General features: G+C 28.0%; 2 protein-coding genes across 3 annotated transcripts in view; one reads left to right on the plus strand and one right to left on the minus strand.

The window, feature by feature from the left end:
* Positions 1-14,724, plus strand: part of LOC113374320 (ERC protein 2-like) — a 30,201-nt gene extending 15,477 nt beyond the window's left edge. Inside the window, exons 3-8 of the mRNA XM_026614437.1 lie at positions 9,961-10,097; positions 10,164-10,385; positions 11,998-12,183; positions 12,632-12,763; positions 13,943-14,204; positions 14,624-14,724. Coding sequence (XP_026470222.1) covers positions 9,961-10,097; positions 10,164-10,385; positions 11,998-12,183; positions 12,632-12,763; positions 13,943-14,204; positions 14,624-14,691 — 1,007 coding nt within the window. The 3' untranslated portion in view covers positions 14,692-14,724. The remainder of the gene's footprint in view (positions 1-9,960; positions 10,098-10,163; positions 10,386-11,997; positions 12,184-12,631; positions 12,764-13,942; positions 14,205-14,623) is intronic.
* Positions 14,725-15,455: 731 nt separating this feature from the next.
* Positions 15,456-17,385, minus strand: LOC113363288 (transmembrane protein adipocyte-associated 1 homolog). 2 transcript variants are annotated; one of them, XM_026605779.1, is made up of 7 exons: positions 17,033-17,385; positions 16,743-16,965; positions 16,612-16,684; positions 16,259-16,516; positions 15,963-16,086; positions 15,767-15,896; positions 15,456-15,698 (listed from the first exon to the last, which is right to left on the minus strand). In XM_026605779.1, the coding sequence occupies exons 1-7, from the start codon at positions 17,140-17,142 to the stop codon at positions 15,528-15,530; spliced, it is 1,089 nt and encodes a 362-aa protein (XP_026461564.1). In that variant the 5' UTR covers positions 17,143-17,385; the 3' UTR covers positions 15,456-15,527. The 2 variants fall into 2 exon arrangements, with proteins under 2 accessions (XP_026461564.1, XP_026461563.1); XM_026605778.1 differs by having other exon boundaries at positions 15,963-16,146.
* Positions 17,386-18,447: the final 1,062 nt, after the last annotated feature.

Consider the following 18,447-nt stretch of genomic DNA (forward strand, 5'->3'; position numbering starts at 1 on the left):
TCGTCAAAGTTTGCAAAAATTGGTATCGTTTTTTTGACATTTATCAAAATAAGATATTTGATCGAAAACGCTTCTCAAAAACGCCTGAACCGATTTCAGAAATTTAAAAGCCATTTGATGTATTTCGGCGAGGACTATCGTTTGTCAGTTTTGGGCGACGATCTGCCAAGCCGTTTCTTTGTAATTTGAAAAAAAGTATTAAACTTTTCGTCCACATTTAAGCTCATCCTACCGAACCGATTTAAAAAAATCAAAAACTGTTCGAAAGATATTAGTTGGAAATGATACTGATTAGTTTTAGGTGAAAATCTACCGAGCCGTTTTCTTGTAATTAACTGTTTAAAAAAAAATTTAAGCCGATTTTTATGAAATTTTTTTTAGCGGTACATACCATGTTCTTATAGAATTTACTGAAATATTACGGCCTTACGACAAATAGTTTGATTTTAAAAATTCATCAAAGTTTAAGAAAATAAGTAGTTTTTTTGACGTTTGATAAAATTAAAATTGGACGATTTTACTTGGTATAACGATAGAGTACTTGGTTTTAATGAACATATTAAAGTCCTATGGAAACTGGTTCAATTATAACAATTGTTGATTTCTGAAAATTTACTTTTAGAAAATTCTCCGTGTCAAAGTGATCGCTCGTTTTCAATTAGGTGTAATAAATCCACTAGGAATACTTTAATCACTCATGAATTAATTTAGTTTTTATTGATTAAGTCGATTAATTACACATATCGGGAAGTTCATGTAACTTGCCTCAAGGCTAAATACCAAACCAACTAGTTATGAATGTGATATCTTGTATATTATGATTATATTCAGATTTTAATATTTTCATCAACTTTGTGGAATATCAAATGAATCTCAATTTTTTATCAACGTCTGGTCTATAAGGGCAACTCAGGGTTTTATATAATATGTCAACGCCTTATGGCAATCATCTGTCATCCTGTCAAAGGTATTTTTCTCATACACTGCAAACGATTCAGACTGATGACATCGCTTGCGAAACTGAGGAGTCTTGATAACATGTGATGCAAATTATGAGCAGAATGATTGAATTATAGATCCCAAAATAATTTGACATGTAAATATCACATTTAATAAAGAAAAGAAGAGATTAATGAAGAAAAACGATATAATTATAGAGAGACCTAGGAATTAATTTATATGCTATATTATGTACAAATATTGGTTGATAGATTCGTAAATCCAAAAATCGTGGAAAATTTTATATATGATACAGCATCTATTTCACAGTCGTTATATGTTGCTATAATCCATTAACAATTGTGAATTGTGATTCATTTCCTAAAGGTTGCTAAACTACTAATTAATTTTGCCAAGCTTATAAAATTTTATAGATAATAAAATCAATCTTATGAAATTCTATTACGCATTTATTCAAATGTGTATGAAAATTATTGTTGTTCTTTCTGATCTTACAATGGTATTTAGTTCATATTGCTAAACAGTGAAAATATGTCACTTCCTTATCGCTCAAAGCTAGAAAACACGTAGAGTTATTATATTTAATTTGTTTTGTTTAAAATCGCACACTTTGCAGAAATGCAAAGTAAACAAACAACTCTTGACTTCTACCGTCTAAAAGTCACAAAGCAAACGAGTTGAATTACTAATAAGTAACAAAATAAATTAGTTGATTACCTTATTTTAAATCACTTCATATTTAAATCAACCCTGATTATGATGGTGATGTGAAATAATTTTACATAAAACTCTTTACTTACTTCTTATTGCCCTGTAGAGAATAAATCTTTGCATACTGAAAATTAGATTTTAAACATTTACAGAAAATAATTGAAAATTTCTTGTTTGACCTGGATTTTAGTTTATGCTGAAGTTATTTTAGAACTTGTGAACTATGCTTTGCTCGTTGCATACCTTCTGCGTTTCTTGGTGCATAACAGTTTCATTCTGGAGCATTAAACTTATGGAAATATTTTATGAAATAACGATATATTGTAAAATTTTGCTAAACATTCAGTATGATTTCACTGGAATTATTTTATTTAATATAGAACGTAGTGAGTTAATTGTTTATTGATCTGTAAAGGTCATTGATGTTCTACGGCTAATTATGTTGTTTTGAAACAGTACACTAATTATTATTGATACCTAATGAGCTTTATTCGCAGACTATATATGGATAATCGATATTTAGTTGTATTTTCATGTCTTGTGGAATCTATGATTTCGTATAAATAATTTCAATTAACTTTTTTTACTGCTAGATTTCAAATAATACATATTATATTATAATCTAACTAGACTAGTGTTTGTCAGTTTTTAAAAATCGGATTTTAGGAAAAAATTATCGAATTTGAAAACCGGTTTACAATGCATATTTAACGCTTAAAAATTGAAAATGGCAAATCAGGATAATTGTAACAGATTGACGAAAACTCTTTTGCAAATTGTTACCGTTTTTCGTATTACTATTACAAAAATATTTACACCCTTATATATGAAATTTAGGCATACACAACAGATAATTGTTTTAAAACCATCTTTTTATTTTTTTTATTTGACTGGATTGCATAAAAAAATTATTAACAATTAAATTAAATAGTAAATAAATCAGCCAAAAACTGCTTTTAGTCAGTAATACTTTTTTGTTCGAATTATCCGTTTTTTTTATGAAAACTCAAAGCCGATTAAAACCGTTTTTTTTTTTAAATACTATTTGACAACCGGTTTTGTGAAATGTCTGTTTTTTACTATACAATTTTGAGAAATTTGCTGTTGAAAATCGATAAAATGCAGTTATAAACCCAAATATATATTTTATACAGTTTAACCAAAAAATTGATACAACTATAAAAAAATATTCAAAATTATGTTATTCTTTAATGCTTTTTTGAATAAGACTGTTCAATTATTGAGACATAGAATTTGTGTTTCATAAATTATATATATGTAATATTCCTCCAGCTGGTTCCGGAGTGATATTTCTTTTGTTTTCTGGCAGGTTGTCTTTTTGTTATTATTTTATTTTCGAATTTTCTGTGGAGAACAGAAATTCTAGAGCTCAAGTACTATAAACGTATCCCAAGATTAATATTTAATAGACCGGTCAGCAAAGCGGGCGGCTGTTGAAAAGCCAATTTATAATTCACGATCTTATCTACCGGCAGCTTACACAAACGTGCTGAAATATAATCTTGTTTATGTGCTTTTTAAGTAACCACTTCATATTCTTAGAATTTTCTACTCTATTGATAGGTAATAAGTCTAAAAATTCCTACTTTTATCTTCTAACCGATATAAGTTTCTCTTATAACTGACTAAAAATATAATTACTTTTGAAGAATATACTTGAAGTATGTTTGTATGATTCTTCGAATTTTAGATAAATACTTGTATAAAATTGCCACTACATTACGATCATTGATAACATTTCTAAGAATGTGCAATGTCATGTTTTATCATATATTTGTTTAGATACCAAAGATAATGGGTAACAATATTACCCAGTTAAAATAAAAGATATACTACATTTTTTGTAATAAAATTTAGTACACTTTGAAAATGAGATTAAGTAGCCTAAGGTTAATTTGTAATATAAGGATTGTAAACCGCAAATTGATACTCGGTTGATGATCTGAACAAAGAAGATTGTATTTGATACACATTTTGGTTAAATTTTTGCGTATGAAATAAATAGCTAAGCCTGACACCTTGTAATAATGCTTCTAAAATTTTAATTATCATCATTGAATGATTATTTATTCAAATGTAAATTATCCTGCTATATTAATAATGTACATAAATTTAAAATTTATGTAAATAAATTTGTTTTCAAATGATGTACTCAAATTAGGATCGTTTCCCCTATTTTTTTATACTTTAATGACTAGGTGAATACATTTACGGCACATGATGAACATATGAATGTTTGATTATTTGCTGGGTAACTTGCATCAGGGGTTGCATAAAAGGGCTTATAATGCATTATAATTGCCGTCGGTATGGTGAGTTATGATTATAATAGCAATATTTTTATTACTACGATCGATGTTTGAACTCGTATGCAGGCATGAATAATTTTTTGAATTAGGAAAAATATGTTATGTTGATAATTAAAGGCTAAAACTTAATATTTGTATTATTTTCTTACAAACAAATTTTGAATTTGAACAAACATGAATAAAATTCATACCATTAATACCAATATCTAACAAAATAAATCCATGTAAATTGTTAATGTTCAAGGTAACTTATAATATAATTTTATTATGCAGATCACCTTTTTGTGTCCCTGTAAATTAAAATCGTTACTTAGTTGTAAACAATGTTGTTGTTGTTTCCGAATATTAAAAAAAGTTTGCAGAACATAAAATACAATAATGTAGCACAAATAAAACATTCTTTTTGTGTATTATTCGTACGTTTCTATATTTTTGAAAATTTAGTATTTGCTGCCAAAAAATCTAATTATATTAAGAAATATAATATTTTCGCGGATATTTAATTTTTAAGACCAATTTATCTAAATTTTAACATAAATTTAAGTTACCTTAAATTGATTATTTTCTTTTATCTTTATTTCATTTTAAATATGTCTATCGTTACCACTATAAATTTAATTTAAAAATATTTTTTCTAAAGCACTTACCATAATGAAAAATACTAAAATTATTTCTTAGAGTAATTCTGCTTAGAATAATTAAGAAAACTGTAATCTAAACCGTAATATTAATATTATAGTATTTTTTCAATCTGAGATAAGTTTTTACTTTTATAATTATCTGAGTGAATACTTACAATATATGGGTTTGTAAACAATCAATTTTGTAAACAATTTTTTTATACCTTTTAACAATTAATTCAACTCATAATATATTATATACAATACATATATTATATATTAAATACAATAAAATACCTGATATTTAATAAAATTCATTATGAAACATGATTTGTTCACAATTTTTATTATGTCTATCGTCAGTGCGTACTTAGGTATTTCCAAATTAAGAGTAAATATTAACATACCTGTTATTTACAAAATTCATTATGAAACATGAAATATTCATAATTTTTAATATTCCTACCGTTTAATATAATGTAAGTTTAATATAATAAATTCTTTATTATAAGTTGAGGCGTATTACGCCAATTATTTAAATACAAATTATATTAGTCACTATAATAACTATAAACAAAATTACATTTAAGGCATTTCCTTCGGCGTTTGAAGTCAAACGTTTACTCTGGACTTTTGACCAAGTTGAATACTAAAATTAAAATCATGTCATGTAAATAAAGTATATGGAAACTGATTTACACATAGCATATAAGCAAAAAATACTTATTTCAATCACCATTTAAAAATTTATTACATTTTTGAAATTTGTTTCTCCGAGAGTAGCAGTTTCGAGCTTTGTGTTTCTAATTTTTCTGGCATGATAAAAATACATGACGCCATTTAATTTTTATAATAATACTACCTGTTTATAATTGTGTAACAAGTAATTAGTTTAATTAGAAATTGAGCAACGTACCTTGCTGACTAATGTAAATACACAAGGCGTCGAAATACGTCCACAGCCTGTTCCGAAAGAAACAATTCCCGAGAGATATTTCGCATCGGAACCAGATCCGCATAATAAGGGAGCACCATGGTCAGCCTGGTATAAGACATCTCATTTATTTGTTACAAGATATATATTTAATTAACATTTTGAAAGAAAATTAAACCTATAGGTAATCCCACTTTCTGAGCGTGTCTCGTTAACTAAAATTATTTTTTTATGAACTTACTTCAGCGTTATCCGATAGAGTTTTATATTTTTATAAGGTCTTTATCATGCAGTTCATTAGATTAAATAACATAAGAGAAGCTATTCTATATACTGTTGAAAATTAGGAATAATCATTGAAATGAAAAATTGTGAAAATAGATCATTTTACTGCAATTAAATCTCAAAATTTAAAAAATTCAAGTAGTATTGCTGTTTGAATACTCAAAAACTTTATACACAATTTCAAATAAAAATCGAAATACAGTTCTATATACAATAGTTTCGAAAGTTAAAATTTTTGAATTTTACAAATCAATTTTAGCTTGAGGAATTACACTTCTCTGCATAATACTGCAACACACAACAATAAAGGGAAGTCCTGCAGATTATGTATTCTTTTTATGATTTTGCCTACTTTTATTTAGGGATTTATTACCGTACTTATTGCATTTTTTACAATGATATACTATTTAATATAACTTAAAACTTACAAAACAAGCATTTTTATTTCCGCCTCCTGGATGCAAGGTGCACACCACATCATGAACACTAGAAAGAGTTTCCGGAAAATATTTGTGGCATTTATTTAGATTTATCGGCTTCACTGTAATTACTGCTAATTTATTAGCTGAAAACATAGACTAAAATTTTATTTTATTTATAAAATGTAAAGAACGATTTGTAGTAACCCACCATTTATTTTGTTTGCAATTTTACTTCTTCTTCGAAGTATCTTTTCTAAAGTTTTTCTGTTAGTTCTATTTGCTAGGATTTCTATATAGTTTTTTTGATAGTTCTCTTCTTTGATATTTACAATGGGTATATAAGATTGTTTCATATTAAAATTTTCTTTACAATCTTCGCATTCTTCTTGAGTGCGAGCGTGGGATTGTTTTGATTCGTTCATTTGAATTCTCATCAACGGATCTGTTGATGAATGCTTATTCGGCCAATATATGGTTAAACATTCTTTATCTAAGTAATTCATAAAATATTTTGTAATTACTAAATATATATGATGTATATTGATTAATTAATTAATTTATTGTTCACCTCTAAGTAGCGGGTCTATAGCTTTGTTGCTTGGAATCTTGGGAAGATATGTATACGGCATTTCAAAATCTCTTACCATCTCTCGAATAATAAAAATAAAATTAACATGCATTTTTTGCACAAAAAAAATTATTCAATAGATTGAGCATTCTAGATTTTTTTTAAGTATTTAAGATCAATAAGATTAAAAATGATGAAAACTCAGGGTATAGACACCTTTTCTTAATCATTTAAAATAATCGTCATAAAATTCCAATATTATTAAGGAATTATAATTAAAATTTTATCTCGCATTTTCTATCTATTAAAAATTCAAGCATATATTTATTCTAAATACTGTAGTTTATGATCTATTTTATTACAGCCTAGAACTTTTTTTCTCGTATCAAATAATTCTAATTATTGTGATTAAATAAATATTAATCATTAATAATGTCTATACAGATTTGAATCGAGTGGCATTTAACTTTTTTTATTGACTAAATCAATTGTATTTATTAAGTAATGTATTGTTAAATATTTTAAACAGCTTATGTTTAAGTGTTTCGGAGTACTGAAATGTGACAACTATATGAAAGTTTGCATACTTATAATAGTCTTAATTTTCGATTAATCTGAAATATATAATAATCGCGATATTTAAATTATTTTAGTAAATATTATAAATATCAATTAATTGCTGTTAATCTTGTTTCTACCTTAAAGTACATAATGTCATAAGAAAGAGCTTTTGGATCATATTGGTGATGAAGACGAAAGCTCTCCACCGGTAGTCGCATCTCGAATTTGTATTCCGAAGCCAAGTTTGGTATTGGAATTCCGGAGACCGCCGTGCACTCTTCCGGCAATATTGTTCCTATCGACCTATCTGGTTTCCTTGAATGAGATGATTAGTTTTTTAACTATTTACTGCTGGATCTTATTTGCGTTCACAAAATATTGATTCTCAATAATTATGCGTATTATATCGTTTTAAATATGTGTTGTAAACGATACTACCAGCTTATTTTATAAAGACGGTTATTTGAAGTTACCAACTGAAACCAATATGTGCAATAAAGTTATTAAATATTAACCAACTTCTGATAATATTTTTTATGTAAATTTACTAATATAAAGATGGATAGTCGTTTGACTTACATCCATTTTACACAATGTGCTGCAGACAATCCTAATCTTGTCGTTACCATAGTCCCAGAACAAAAATGTATATCATTTTTATGCAATCTCTTTCTCTGTAGAGATACCTATTTTTGTAAGTTTAATTAACGCAATATGCTAATAATCTTTGATATTATCTCAAATACTCGCACATACTATATAAGGATACATGTTCATATCCACTATCACAGGGTCGAAAGCTGAATGTTCATATTTGGGTACTATTCTATAAACTTTTTCACAATTTAATTCAAATGTATAAAATATTAGTACAATTACTATTTTTAGCTTTAAGAATATCCAATATGGCATTATATAAATATTTAACCTCTATTTTGACAATTCTAGAAAACAAATGCAAATTGGTTTTCTTTCATAAAGCTATGAAAATTTTGTTATCTTTCAAAATGTGTTCAACAAAGATAATCGTAAATTTGAATTATGCGTAAAGATGAACAACTTTTAGAATTTTATCACCATGGAGCTGTCGATGAACTTGGTAAATGGAATATTAACTTTAGTTTAACATAATATATATTATATTTATTTTTATATTTAAAATGTTTAGTATATATGATCGTATTTCAATTCCGATATCAATAAAATTGTTGATATTTTACGAAGTAATATAATTGAAACATTCATAAATGAGCAAAAATATTGAACTCACGTATTTTCCAATTATACATTTTTAGTTTTATTCGTTTGTTAAAAGAAACGGTAGAAACGATCTATTCGCTACTATGAAATTATGTTTTAAAACTTAAAATAATATGTAATAACTATTATTAACAAATATTTTTAAAATTACATCATTATTTGAAAAGGTCTAATAAAACAATAATATGAGTAAAAAGACATTTAAATTTATTAGTTATGAGTGAAATGGGAATAATAAACTATTGTAGTAAATTGTGAAACAGTGATCAAATATCTCGCTTGAACATTAATTAATAAAAAGTGCAGCTATGGAGTGTGCAGGGGCTGTTAGTGTTAACGGCGGCCAACACGTGATTGTACCATTACGAACGGGCGGTAAAAAGATGCGAAAAAGGCGTGATTTAGACGCAATGTTGGTGTCGGCTCGCGGATGTGCTGCTAGGAGAGAGAGGCCTCTTCTTGTACCATCTACAGACGAGCAGGAGGAAATGGACACACACGATGCATCAATATCTAAATCATCTAGGTCTAAACGTAGTTGGTGGCTTTGTGGAGTCAAAGCGAACGGAGCGGCTTGCCGAGCCTCGAGAAGGGCTTGTAAAATTCTTCTGTTGTGCGCCTGTTTGTTGGCGGCATGCGCAGCCCTCTGGTTGTTTGCAGACGTACGCGTTCAAATGGCATCGCTGAGACAACAGGTCGAATTAGGTGCGAAATTGAAAACGTGATAAACATGAGAAACAATATATAATAAAATTGCGCCTCAGGTTGTCCTAATAAGCCAAAATACTTTTTTATAATCTATGGTAGAGCAAGTTATTTCATCTCAACTCAAGTCTATATCGATATACTCGTTTCAGGTTCAAGTGACATACTAGTTCAGCGATCTGCAAATATTGTAGAAACTTTTATGAATTAATATTTAATTTATCTGATCAATTATAAATCATTACTGCAAAAAATGAATAACATATACTAATAATAGTGGCTTTTAAATAACATGTCGTTCGAAATTAAATGTTAAAGAATGAAACAAAATAATTTATATAATTCAGATTGATATAGCTAAAATGATATTTTTATCTTTTGTTGCACTACTTGTTTTAAGAATATTTATTAGCGTTCTAGTATGTATTTGTATTGGCATTGATGGCTTGGCTTTTACGCATATTTGAAGTAATCGCTTCAGTATCTTGGTCAACGACAATTCCATAATGTTTATGAAGAGAACTGTTCACTTTTCATAATTTATTATAAAATCATGAAAACAACCCTAATTTATATGTAGTTATTATTTTGTCTTTCTTTACAGTATCGGCTGGCAGCAAAGGTGTACCCGAAGCTTTACAACAGTGCCATGAAACGACGCGGAATCTTGCAGCAAATCAAACAATGCTTGCAGGAAAAACGGACGATTTGTCTGAAAGACTAACGAATCTAACTCAACAAGTAATTTTTGCACTTATAAAATGAACTAAAGAAGCTTGTATGTTATTTATGTTATATGATTTATAGTTATTTGCGGTGCAATCTGAACTGGACGCTATTAAATCAAAATTGAAATCGTCTCCTGAACTTGTTAAAGTACCTCAACAATTAAGTGATCTATCAAATAGTGTAGCTCAATTCGGATCTCAAATAAAAGACTTAGAAGCTACTGTAGGCAGCCTTAAAGACCAGGGAAATCGAATGCAAACTACATCAGATTTGTTAAAATCGAATATAACGACTTTGCAGGTACCTTAAATAAATATCAATACCAATTGGAATTAAAGATCATTTTATAAATCTTTGCCTTTTCTTTATTTGATGTATCGCTCTCAAGAACTCACTTATATATTTGAACATCAAAATTAACTACTAAATCATATATATATATATATATATATATATATATATATATATATATATATATTAAATGGTAGAGTCTTGGATTTGTGTATATTTTGTAGTTTCGAACAAGAATCCAAAAAGTAATAAAAAACAAACAAAAAAAGTTTTTTAATAAACTATTTCTTTATTTATTTATTTATTCATTTATTATCGACGTTTCGTTATATATATATATATATATATATATATATATATTAATTTGGAAATATGAACAAACAACAATAATTTTCACAAACATTTCGAGACTAGGTTTGTCTGAACACACTGATGATGAGACAAACCTAGTCTCGAAACGTTTGTGAAAATTATTATTTAATAAATTAGTGCAAAAAAGAGTGTTGTTTGTTCATATTTCCAAATTGATATCTATTATCCATGTCATCATCCGTGGATATTGAACTTGGTATTTTACATCTAAAAATGTGTACATAGCACAAAATTTTGCACTAATATTGATACAACTAACCAGTCAATAATCATGAATCATTTTTTTGTAAATATGCAAAATAATGATAAAAATAATAATCATTGGTAAATATTTCGCATTTAGTAAAAATTTCAAGTTAACTCTCAATAATGAAGCATTTATTTTTGACAATTAAGTTTAATATATATTAAATTATATAAAATAACAGCTAAAATGTAAACTCTTTCTTGAACTAACAACAAAATACTGCAATTGAGTATCACAAAAATGCGTGTGCATAAAAAACAAATTAGAAAAAAAAAACCGAACATATATAATGAGCAGAAAAAATCGGAAGTTTTTTCACAATACTTAACGCGTTAAGTATAGGCGAAATAAAAATTTTGATATATCCAAAAATCAAGCTTATATCATCACTACGAACTACTTTAGGTGCCAAACAAGAAACCTAATAGATAGAAATGCGAAACCACATATAACTAGTGGGGTGGCATCGTGCCTTAAGGCAAATTGCTGGAACTTCCCGTACCGTAACGAAATGTTCGAGGAATACTGAATGTTTTCAAATAGATTATTATAAATATTGTAACATTGTCTAATATTTATAAGAATTATATAAACTGAATTGCAAAGTTGAAATTATTTGTTTAAAGTATATTAGAACTCAGAATAAAAATAAGATCTGAATTATTTTCGATATACAAAAAATTAAAAAAAAAAAAAAAAAAAAATCCAAAATCAATTATTTTATTAAGACAAACAGAAAGTCCATACATACATACACACACACACACATCCATTTTTTCTGAGGTATGCCAAAATGTTCAGAAACCTTCAAAACGTAGAGAAATGTAAAAATTTTCAATTCCGATTTTCGGCCCATTACAATAACTTACCATACGGGAAGTTAAAAATATTGTTTGCTAAATAACCGTCATTATTGTATAAATTAAAATAATTAAGTATTTTAAATGACGTGAATTGTAATTATTTATTTTTAAAAAAATTTCTCTTCTATCCTATTACCAGGCACAAATGACTAACCAGAGCAAAGCTAACACGGCAGCTTTGCAGTTACCGGATCAGCGCGAGCAAGCTGCTGCTAGGGAGCAACTAATGCGTGATATAGAATTAACTAAACAACAACTTATATTAGCGAATACAACTTTATCTAAGCAATTACAATGGACAACTGATGAACAAAAATCTAATAAAGTAAGTATAACTATGCATTCGCATATTCATTTTTAACTATGTACGCATTATGATGATACACTAGAACCTCGTTTATCCGGACTTCAATTATACGAATTCGCGATTTATACATACCTACAATTTGAATTTTTGCATGATTAATACTGCAGTTTAGTATTTGTATGTAATGTAATCTAAGAAACTATGTATGTACATTCATAAGGAAGTGTTAACTTCTTAATAAACATTGATTTTCGTTGATATCTACGTAATTGTTATTTTTAATAAATACACAACATTATTCTTTATACATTCGATTATCCGAATACCCATCGACAACAATTAGTTCGGTTAATCGAGTTTCTACTGTACATACACAATGCCGTTTATCATCTCCTCATGCTTGTAGAATATTAACACATTTATATTGAATAATTCAAGGATTTTATCTGACATTGTTATATTACAGGCAAAAATTGAAAATTTGCTTGAGAACAAAGTCAAAGTAGACACCGAGATAGCAACCCTGCAAGAAAGTCAAACAACTTTTGTTAAGAAAATGGAAAATCTTGAAAAGTCTGTTGGTAATCTTTCTCAGAAGGTAACGAAATAAAGATTAGTTATTAAACATATTTTTTTGATATCATATATGAGCCGTTCAGTGCACACATCGACTAGCTCTGAAAGTCAGAAAGTGGAGAAAAGCGATAAAGTAATGTATATTGCTTTTAAAAATTCCTGTTATAATATAAATTGAAAAATATATTTTAGAACGTACAAATACATATATAGCTTACATGTAACGGTAAATAAGATTTATAACTATTAATAGTGAGAAAATAATTATCATTAAAGTTAAAGTTTTGATATGACTTGTGGAGTTAATCAAGTTTTCAACTTTTTTTAAACTTGGAATTTTTTTTTAAAATTCGGATCTTCATTGCAGTCACACTTAAATTGTATATCGTTGGGTTTGGACCTTTCTATTCTAAATTCAGCGCATTTTAGGCCAATTTTCTGGACACCCTGTGATGGTTACTTTTCTGTTATTGATTTATTGTTCTAAATAAATAAAAAATAGATAAAAAATCTTAGTGAAGCATTCGGCTTAGCTACAATGACGCTTTTTTCTTAAATGTTTTTATTATATTGTATCAACAATCTGGTAAAATTATGTCTCGATTTATTTCGCACGTGACTCAATAATAACAAAATCTTGAGTTAATAGATTAATAACTATTTTTTCACCGACCAGAAATTTATTTTTAATTAAGTTAGCTCTTATTTCCGTATTTTGAACAAGTTTCAATAAACTTCAGGCAGTTTTAATATTCTTGTTTTGCCGGGTACACGAATTTTAGTATGTTATTTTTTCAAAGTTTGTAACTTCTTCGATGTCTTTTATAAAACTAGATGAATTTTTTTCGAGACTCACAACACCCTACAGTTCTGTGTTCTTATTCGTAATTCATGAATTTGAAACCCGAAATCCAACCCAACCAGAACATATACACTACCGAATGGAGTTAATCAAAATGTCTTCTGAAATAAATGACTTATGGATTCAGTGGTCAAAAAAAATTTTCGTTTCACAGTGGCAATTTTCATTCTTTTGGAAAATTATTATAATCATAAAAAGTTATGATTATACCAAATTCTTTACCACTAATATCTCAGTTTTTTCAAAAAGTGGAGTTAGTCGATGTGTGCACTGAACGGCTCATATAATAACAAGCATAATCACAAAAAGAGTTAATTGCAATAATTTTTTATTTCATAGTTAAATGAAACGAAGAGCTCCACCCAACAAATGGCCACACAAGCAAAGGAAATGCAATCACAGATTAAACTCCTATCAAATGATTCACTTAATACACCAAATAAATTAGAAGCAATATTTACCAGTTCTACTTCAACACCAATTCCTACCAAAGTAACACAATCTGCTAGTGCTTTAGCAGCTAATGTGATATTTGGCTCAAGTAGTGAATCACAAACGTCTAATAATTATAGTAATGTAACACAAGCTTCATCCAGTGTAGGTAAGATAGACAATAATACATAATATTTTCAAGATTAACTAATGCAAATTATATTCATTATTTTGTAAGTATGGTCTTTTTTACCATCAAAAATGACTTTATTATTCTGTGATTTTACACAAGTAAGTTATACATAGTTTGTACAAAATATATCACTTGGTACAGATAATGATTTTTTTTTAAACTACTCATTTGTTTGCTAATATCACAACATTGAACATGAGGCTAGAATACCAATACCTATAAACAATTTGTTAACAAAATTTGTATTTTATAAGGTTTATAAGTAATTGAAATGAGAAAACATTAAATTTTTACTTATTTATAGTGTTTAAGGTTTTTAACTAATTTTGAATATTTTGAAACATTCATGCCTTTAATAATAATTTAATCGTTTTCAACTTCTTTATGCTGCTCAGTACCAATACTTGTAAAGGAAAATCAGCCAGGGAAACCGAATGTGTTAAGTGCGATAAAGGAACAGTAAACATTCTTTTGAATGGTATGACTGTATTTCTATTGTTTATTAAAATAGATTCGTGCACGACTTCAAAATATTTTCATGTTACAGTAAATTGTAATAAGAAAATATAATTCATATCAAATAATTTGATATTACTTAATGTCAATAGAAAGAATGATTATATGCAATAAGTGTACATAATTTTAATATTTACACAAAAATGATTTGTGATATGTAACAACAATTTTAGTGTGATATTCTTATAAGAGAATTGTTATTATACAAAAATTTAAACATTCTTTATATCTTATAAGTGTATTGAAAAAAAATTAAAACTGTTAGTATTATTAAGTCATATTTTATTTCTTAAATATTTGTATTTAACAAAAGATTTCATTGAAAATAGTTATGTTTTTACTATTATATTGATTACCCTAGAAAGTTTTAAAATTAAATGAGAATAAATAATAAAATTGAGAATAGATACAATCTTTGTTTCATAAATCACAGTCAAAAATATTTCACATCATTTACTAAAACTAACCTTCTCCACTAAAGTGATATTAATACGCATTAAAACCCTTCTAAATCAATATTACATGAGTAATTTGCACTTTTCTTCTATCATCAGTAATGCTACCATGGATAAGTGAGTCTAAAGCATATCACCTGCTTATAACAAGTCAATACCGCTATTTAAATTAATACTATTTGGCAGAAAAGTGCATGTTAATCCTAATTATTTTTAAATGTCAAATAAGATCTTTGAACCTTTGTTATCATTCCCTTAATAGTAAACACTATTAATACCTATATTAATAGTTTTTGTTACTAGCATTGGTAAGTTTCAAATCTGAAAATCACTTTCCGAATGGGTGTTGATATCCTTGTGTTGGACCTGATATATCTAGGCTATGACTAGAAGTAATGCTATAACCTGTTATACTGTCTGGGCTTTGCAGAGAGGCCGCATATAAAGGATTCATCGGGGTTGTATTATCAAATTGTGTGCTGTCATATACACTATTATTCTGGAAAAGCACAAAAAGATGTAAGTAGATGATTTTTGTATCTGGTGAATGTGAAAATTATTTATTACTTGATATATATAATCAGAGTCTGTTTTTAATGAGCTAAATGATTGTTGATGTGGCAGAGACACATTATCATCTTCCATGACATCATCTACTTGAGCTTTGTATGAAAACATAACAGTAGGCTGAGATATTCTGAAATATAATTAATCTTGAAAATCTATTGTGATGTCAATGTTAATTGATTTCAACCAAATATACCCAAAAAATTCTCTTAAGAAAGTGAGGTAAACAAATGGGGTATACATTGTAAAATACAATCCAGTAGTCACATCCACTATACATAAACCTTCAGGAACATCATAATTTAATAAACCAGCACCAACTGATTGAAGACCATCGTTAAAACACAAAATAAAAACATAAAAGTAAAAAGATCTCTTAGCTAAAAAGAAAAAAGATTTCATTGAAAATAGTTAAGTTTTTACTATTATATAGATATTAAACATATGTTTAAACAGTTTCGAATTATATAAAATTAATTCATCAAATCATACTTGGTAAGGCCAGTCTGTCTCTTAGCCTTGTCCAAGGTAAAATTAAGACAGCTCCATAAAGTGCTGTAAAAACAATACTGCTACAAAACCAAAAAAGCATGCCTCCATGGCCATATAAGTCAAAATCACGGCTGGCTATATGAAATGAATCATCTGGTAGAACTATTTCTAAAACACCTTGGGTAACTGTGAAGGCCAGAGATATACATGATGTTGCAAGAAACACATGTCTAATACTGCTATGACTATCTAAGTGCCCTATATAAATAAATATTAAATATTAGGTATGTGTATAAGTTAGGTTCAATATGGTCAATAACAACTTATTTAATAATTTGCGATATATTCATTACCAAAAGCTAGTCCAAAGATAACAACACTCATTTCTGTAGCCAGTAGAAAAAATCTGACCATCACCCAAAGAACCTATAATATTATTACGAAAAGATTTTTGTGGACAGTATTCATTTTCTGCATTTATTACCTTATCAGCTAAGCCACCTACTGGTGCAGCGGCATTCACTGTCATCGATACAGTACATCTTAAAACACTAATTAATATGTTTACCCACACAAGGCCATAGAAAGCAAGAAATATTGGACTTGATGTTGCTCGTAACTTTAAACGTGCTCGATTAAATCGTATAAGAAGAAATATAAAAAATATTACATTGGGTACTAGTATTATTAAATCCCAAATCCGAACTCTGTAAAAAATAAAACGATAGACGATATAAATTCATGGCATGTAGCCTTGTATTCGTTAAAACTTACCTTGTATTGGCTATTTCTAAGTACAAAATCAATTTACAGAAATGATCCTGATCTAAAGGAGGTAATTCGGTTGTAGCATCATTTGAAGAAATATTTATAGGACCCGTCATTATATATATTAAACCTCACGTAATGTAGAGAAATCATCAATATAGTGTTAATGTAAACTAGTTTGAGCGTATGTTGTTCTTAATTGCCAAGAATAACACGAAATTCACCAATAATAACGAGTGTCTTATTCATATATCGCATTACCTATATAATCATGACAATAACTATAACTAATATTCATTTTTTATTTCACTTGTAAAATGTTACATTATCTTAACAATAATGAGACAAAACAATATGAACAATAGCCAAACAATAGCTGTCAAGAGTGTCAAGTGATTGTCAGATGTAGACTAGCGATAGTTTGAGAAAATGACACTAGGCGCTGATAGAAATTGGTTGTGTTCATAGATTTATACTATATAAATTTTTTATACTATACAAATAAAAATTTTTTTGAAAAAAAAAGTTGAAACAAAAAATTTTTTTTTACAAAATCAATTATTTTGTTAAGATAAGCAGAAAGTTCTTTGAAGCAATTAAATCGGACGCTTAGTTCTCTCGAAAACAGTCATTTTTTGTACATTTAGCTCCGTATCTTCGAAATGGCTGGGCCTGCCTTTGCGAAAAACTAATAATCACTTCTCCCAATCATTACTAATTGAATGTTTTTTAGATCATTCAAATCGGATACTCCGTTCTCTCAAAAACTCGATTTCTATACTCTGCACTCTTTGCTCTTTATCTCCGTAACTGCTGGACCTGCCTTTGCCAAAAACTAATCAGCTCTTCTCCCTATCAACAGGAATCGAATGTTTTTTTAACCATTCAAATCGGTTGATCCGTGCGCCCAAAAACGTGACTGGAAATTTGTATCCATACATACATACACACACACATCCATTTTTTCTGAGGTATGACAAAATGTTCAGAAACCTTCAAAACGTCGAGAAATGTAAAAATTTTCAATTCCGATTTTCGGCCCATTACAATAACTTACCCATTACCCTACGGGAAGTTAATAAGCCAAAATAATTTCATAAAACAATTTTAACTGGAGAATTTTCGCAAATAATAAATTTTTTGTTTGAATTTCGCGCTTTAAATTGTACAAGAGGTGACAGTCATTCTGACACATGTTGATAACTTCCAAAGAAATTTTCGTGAATTAACACGCGGTCGGGTTAATTATGATTTTTAATTAAATCCTTGATTAGTTTTAATTAATTTAAGCATCAAAACGTGTAATTAATTTAGTAGATCATTTTGATATAATAAATTTATCGTGAAACGTTAATTAAAAGCCAAAAAATGGATATGTGTAGAAGTGCCTTGGTGTCCTTGAATAGTTTGATAAGTATCTC

The sequence above is a fragment of the Ctenocephalides felis genome, unplaced genomic scaffold (genome assembly GCF_003426905.1).
Source record: "Ctenocephalides felis isolate EL2017-DRISC unplaced genomic scaffold, ASM342690v1 CF-g0.4_SCAFFOLD_00845, whole genome shotgun sequence".
Taxonomy (NCBI): domain Eukaryota; kingdom Metazoa; phylum Arthropoda; class Insecta; order Siphonaptera; family Pulicidae; genus Ctenocephalides; species Ctenocephalides felis.

What these genes read in the sequence shown, in the direction of transcription:
- LOC113363288 (XM_026605778.1), bottom strand. Translation starts at nt 17,142, where the DNA reads ATGACGGGTCCTATAAATATTTCTTCAAATGATGCTACAACCGAATTA. An exon ending in TAGGTGGCTTAGCTGATAAG is followed by an intron (nt 16,685 to 16,742) that starts GTAATAAATGCA and finishes ATAATATTATAG; the next exon opens with GTTCTTTGGGTGATGGTCAG. An exon ending in TATCTTTGGACTAGCTTTTG is followed by an intron (nt 16,517 to 16,611) that starts GTAATGAATATA and finishes TTATTTATATAG; the next exon opens with GGCACTTAGATAGTCATAGC.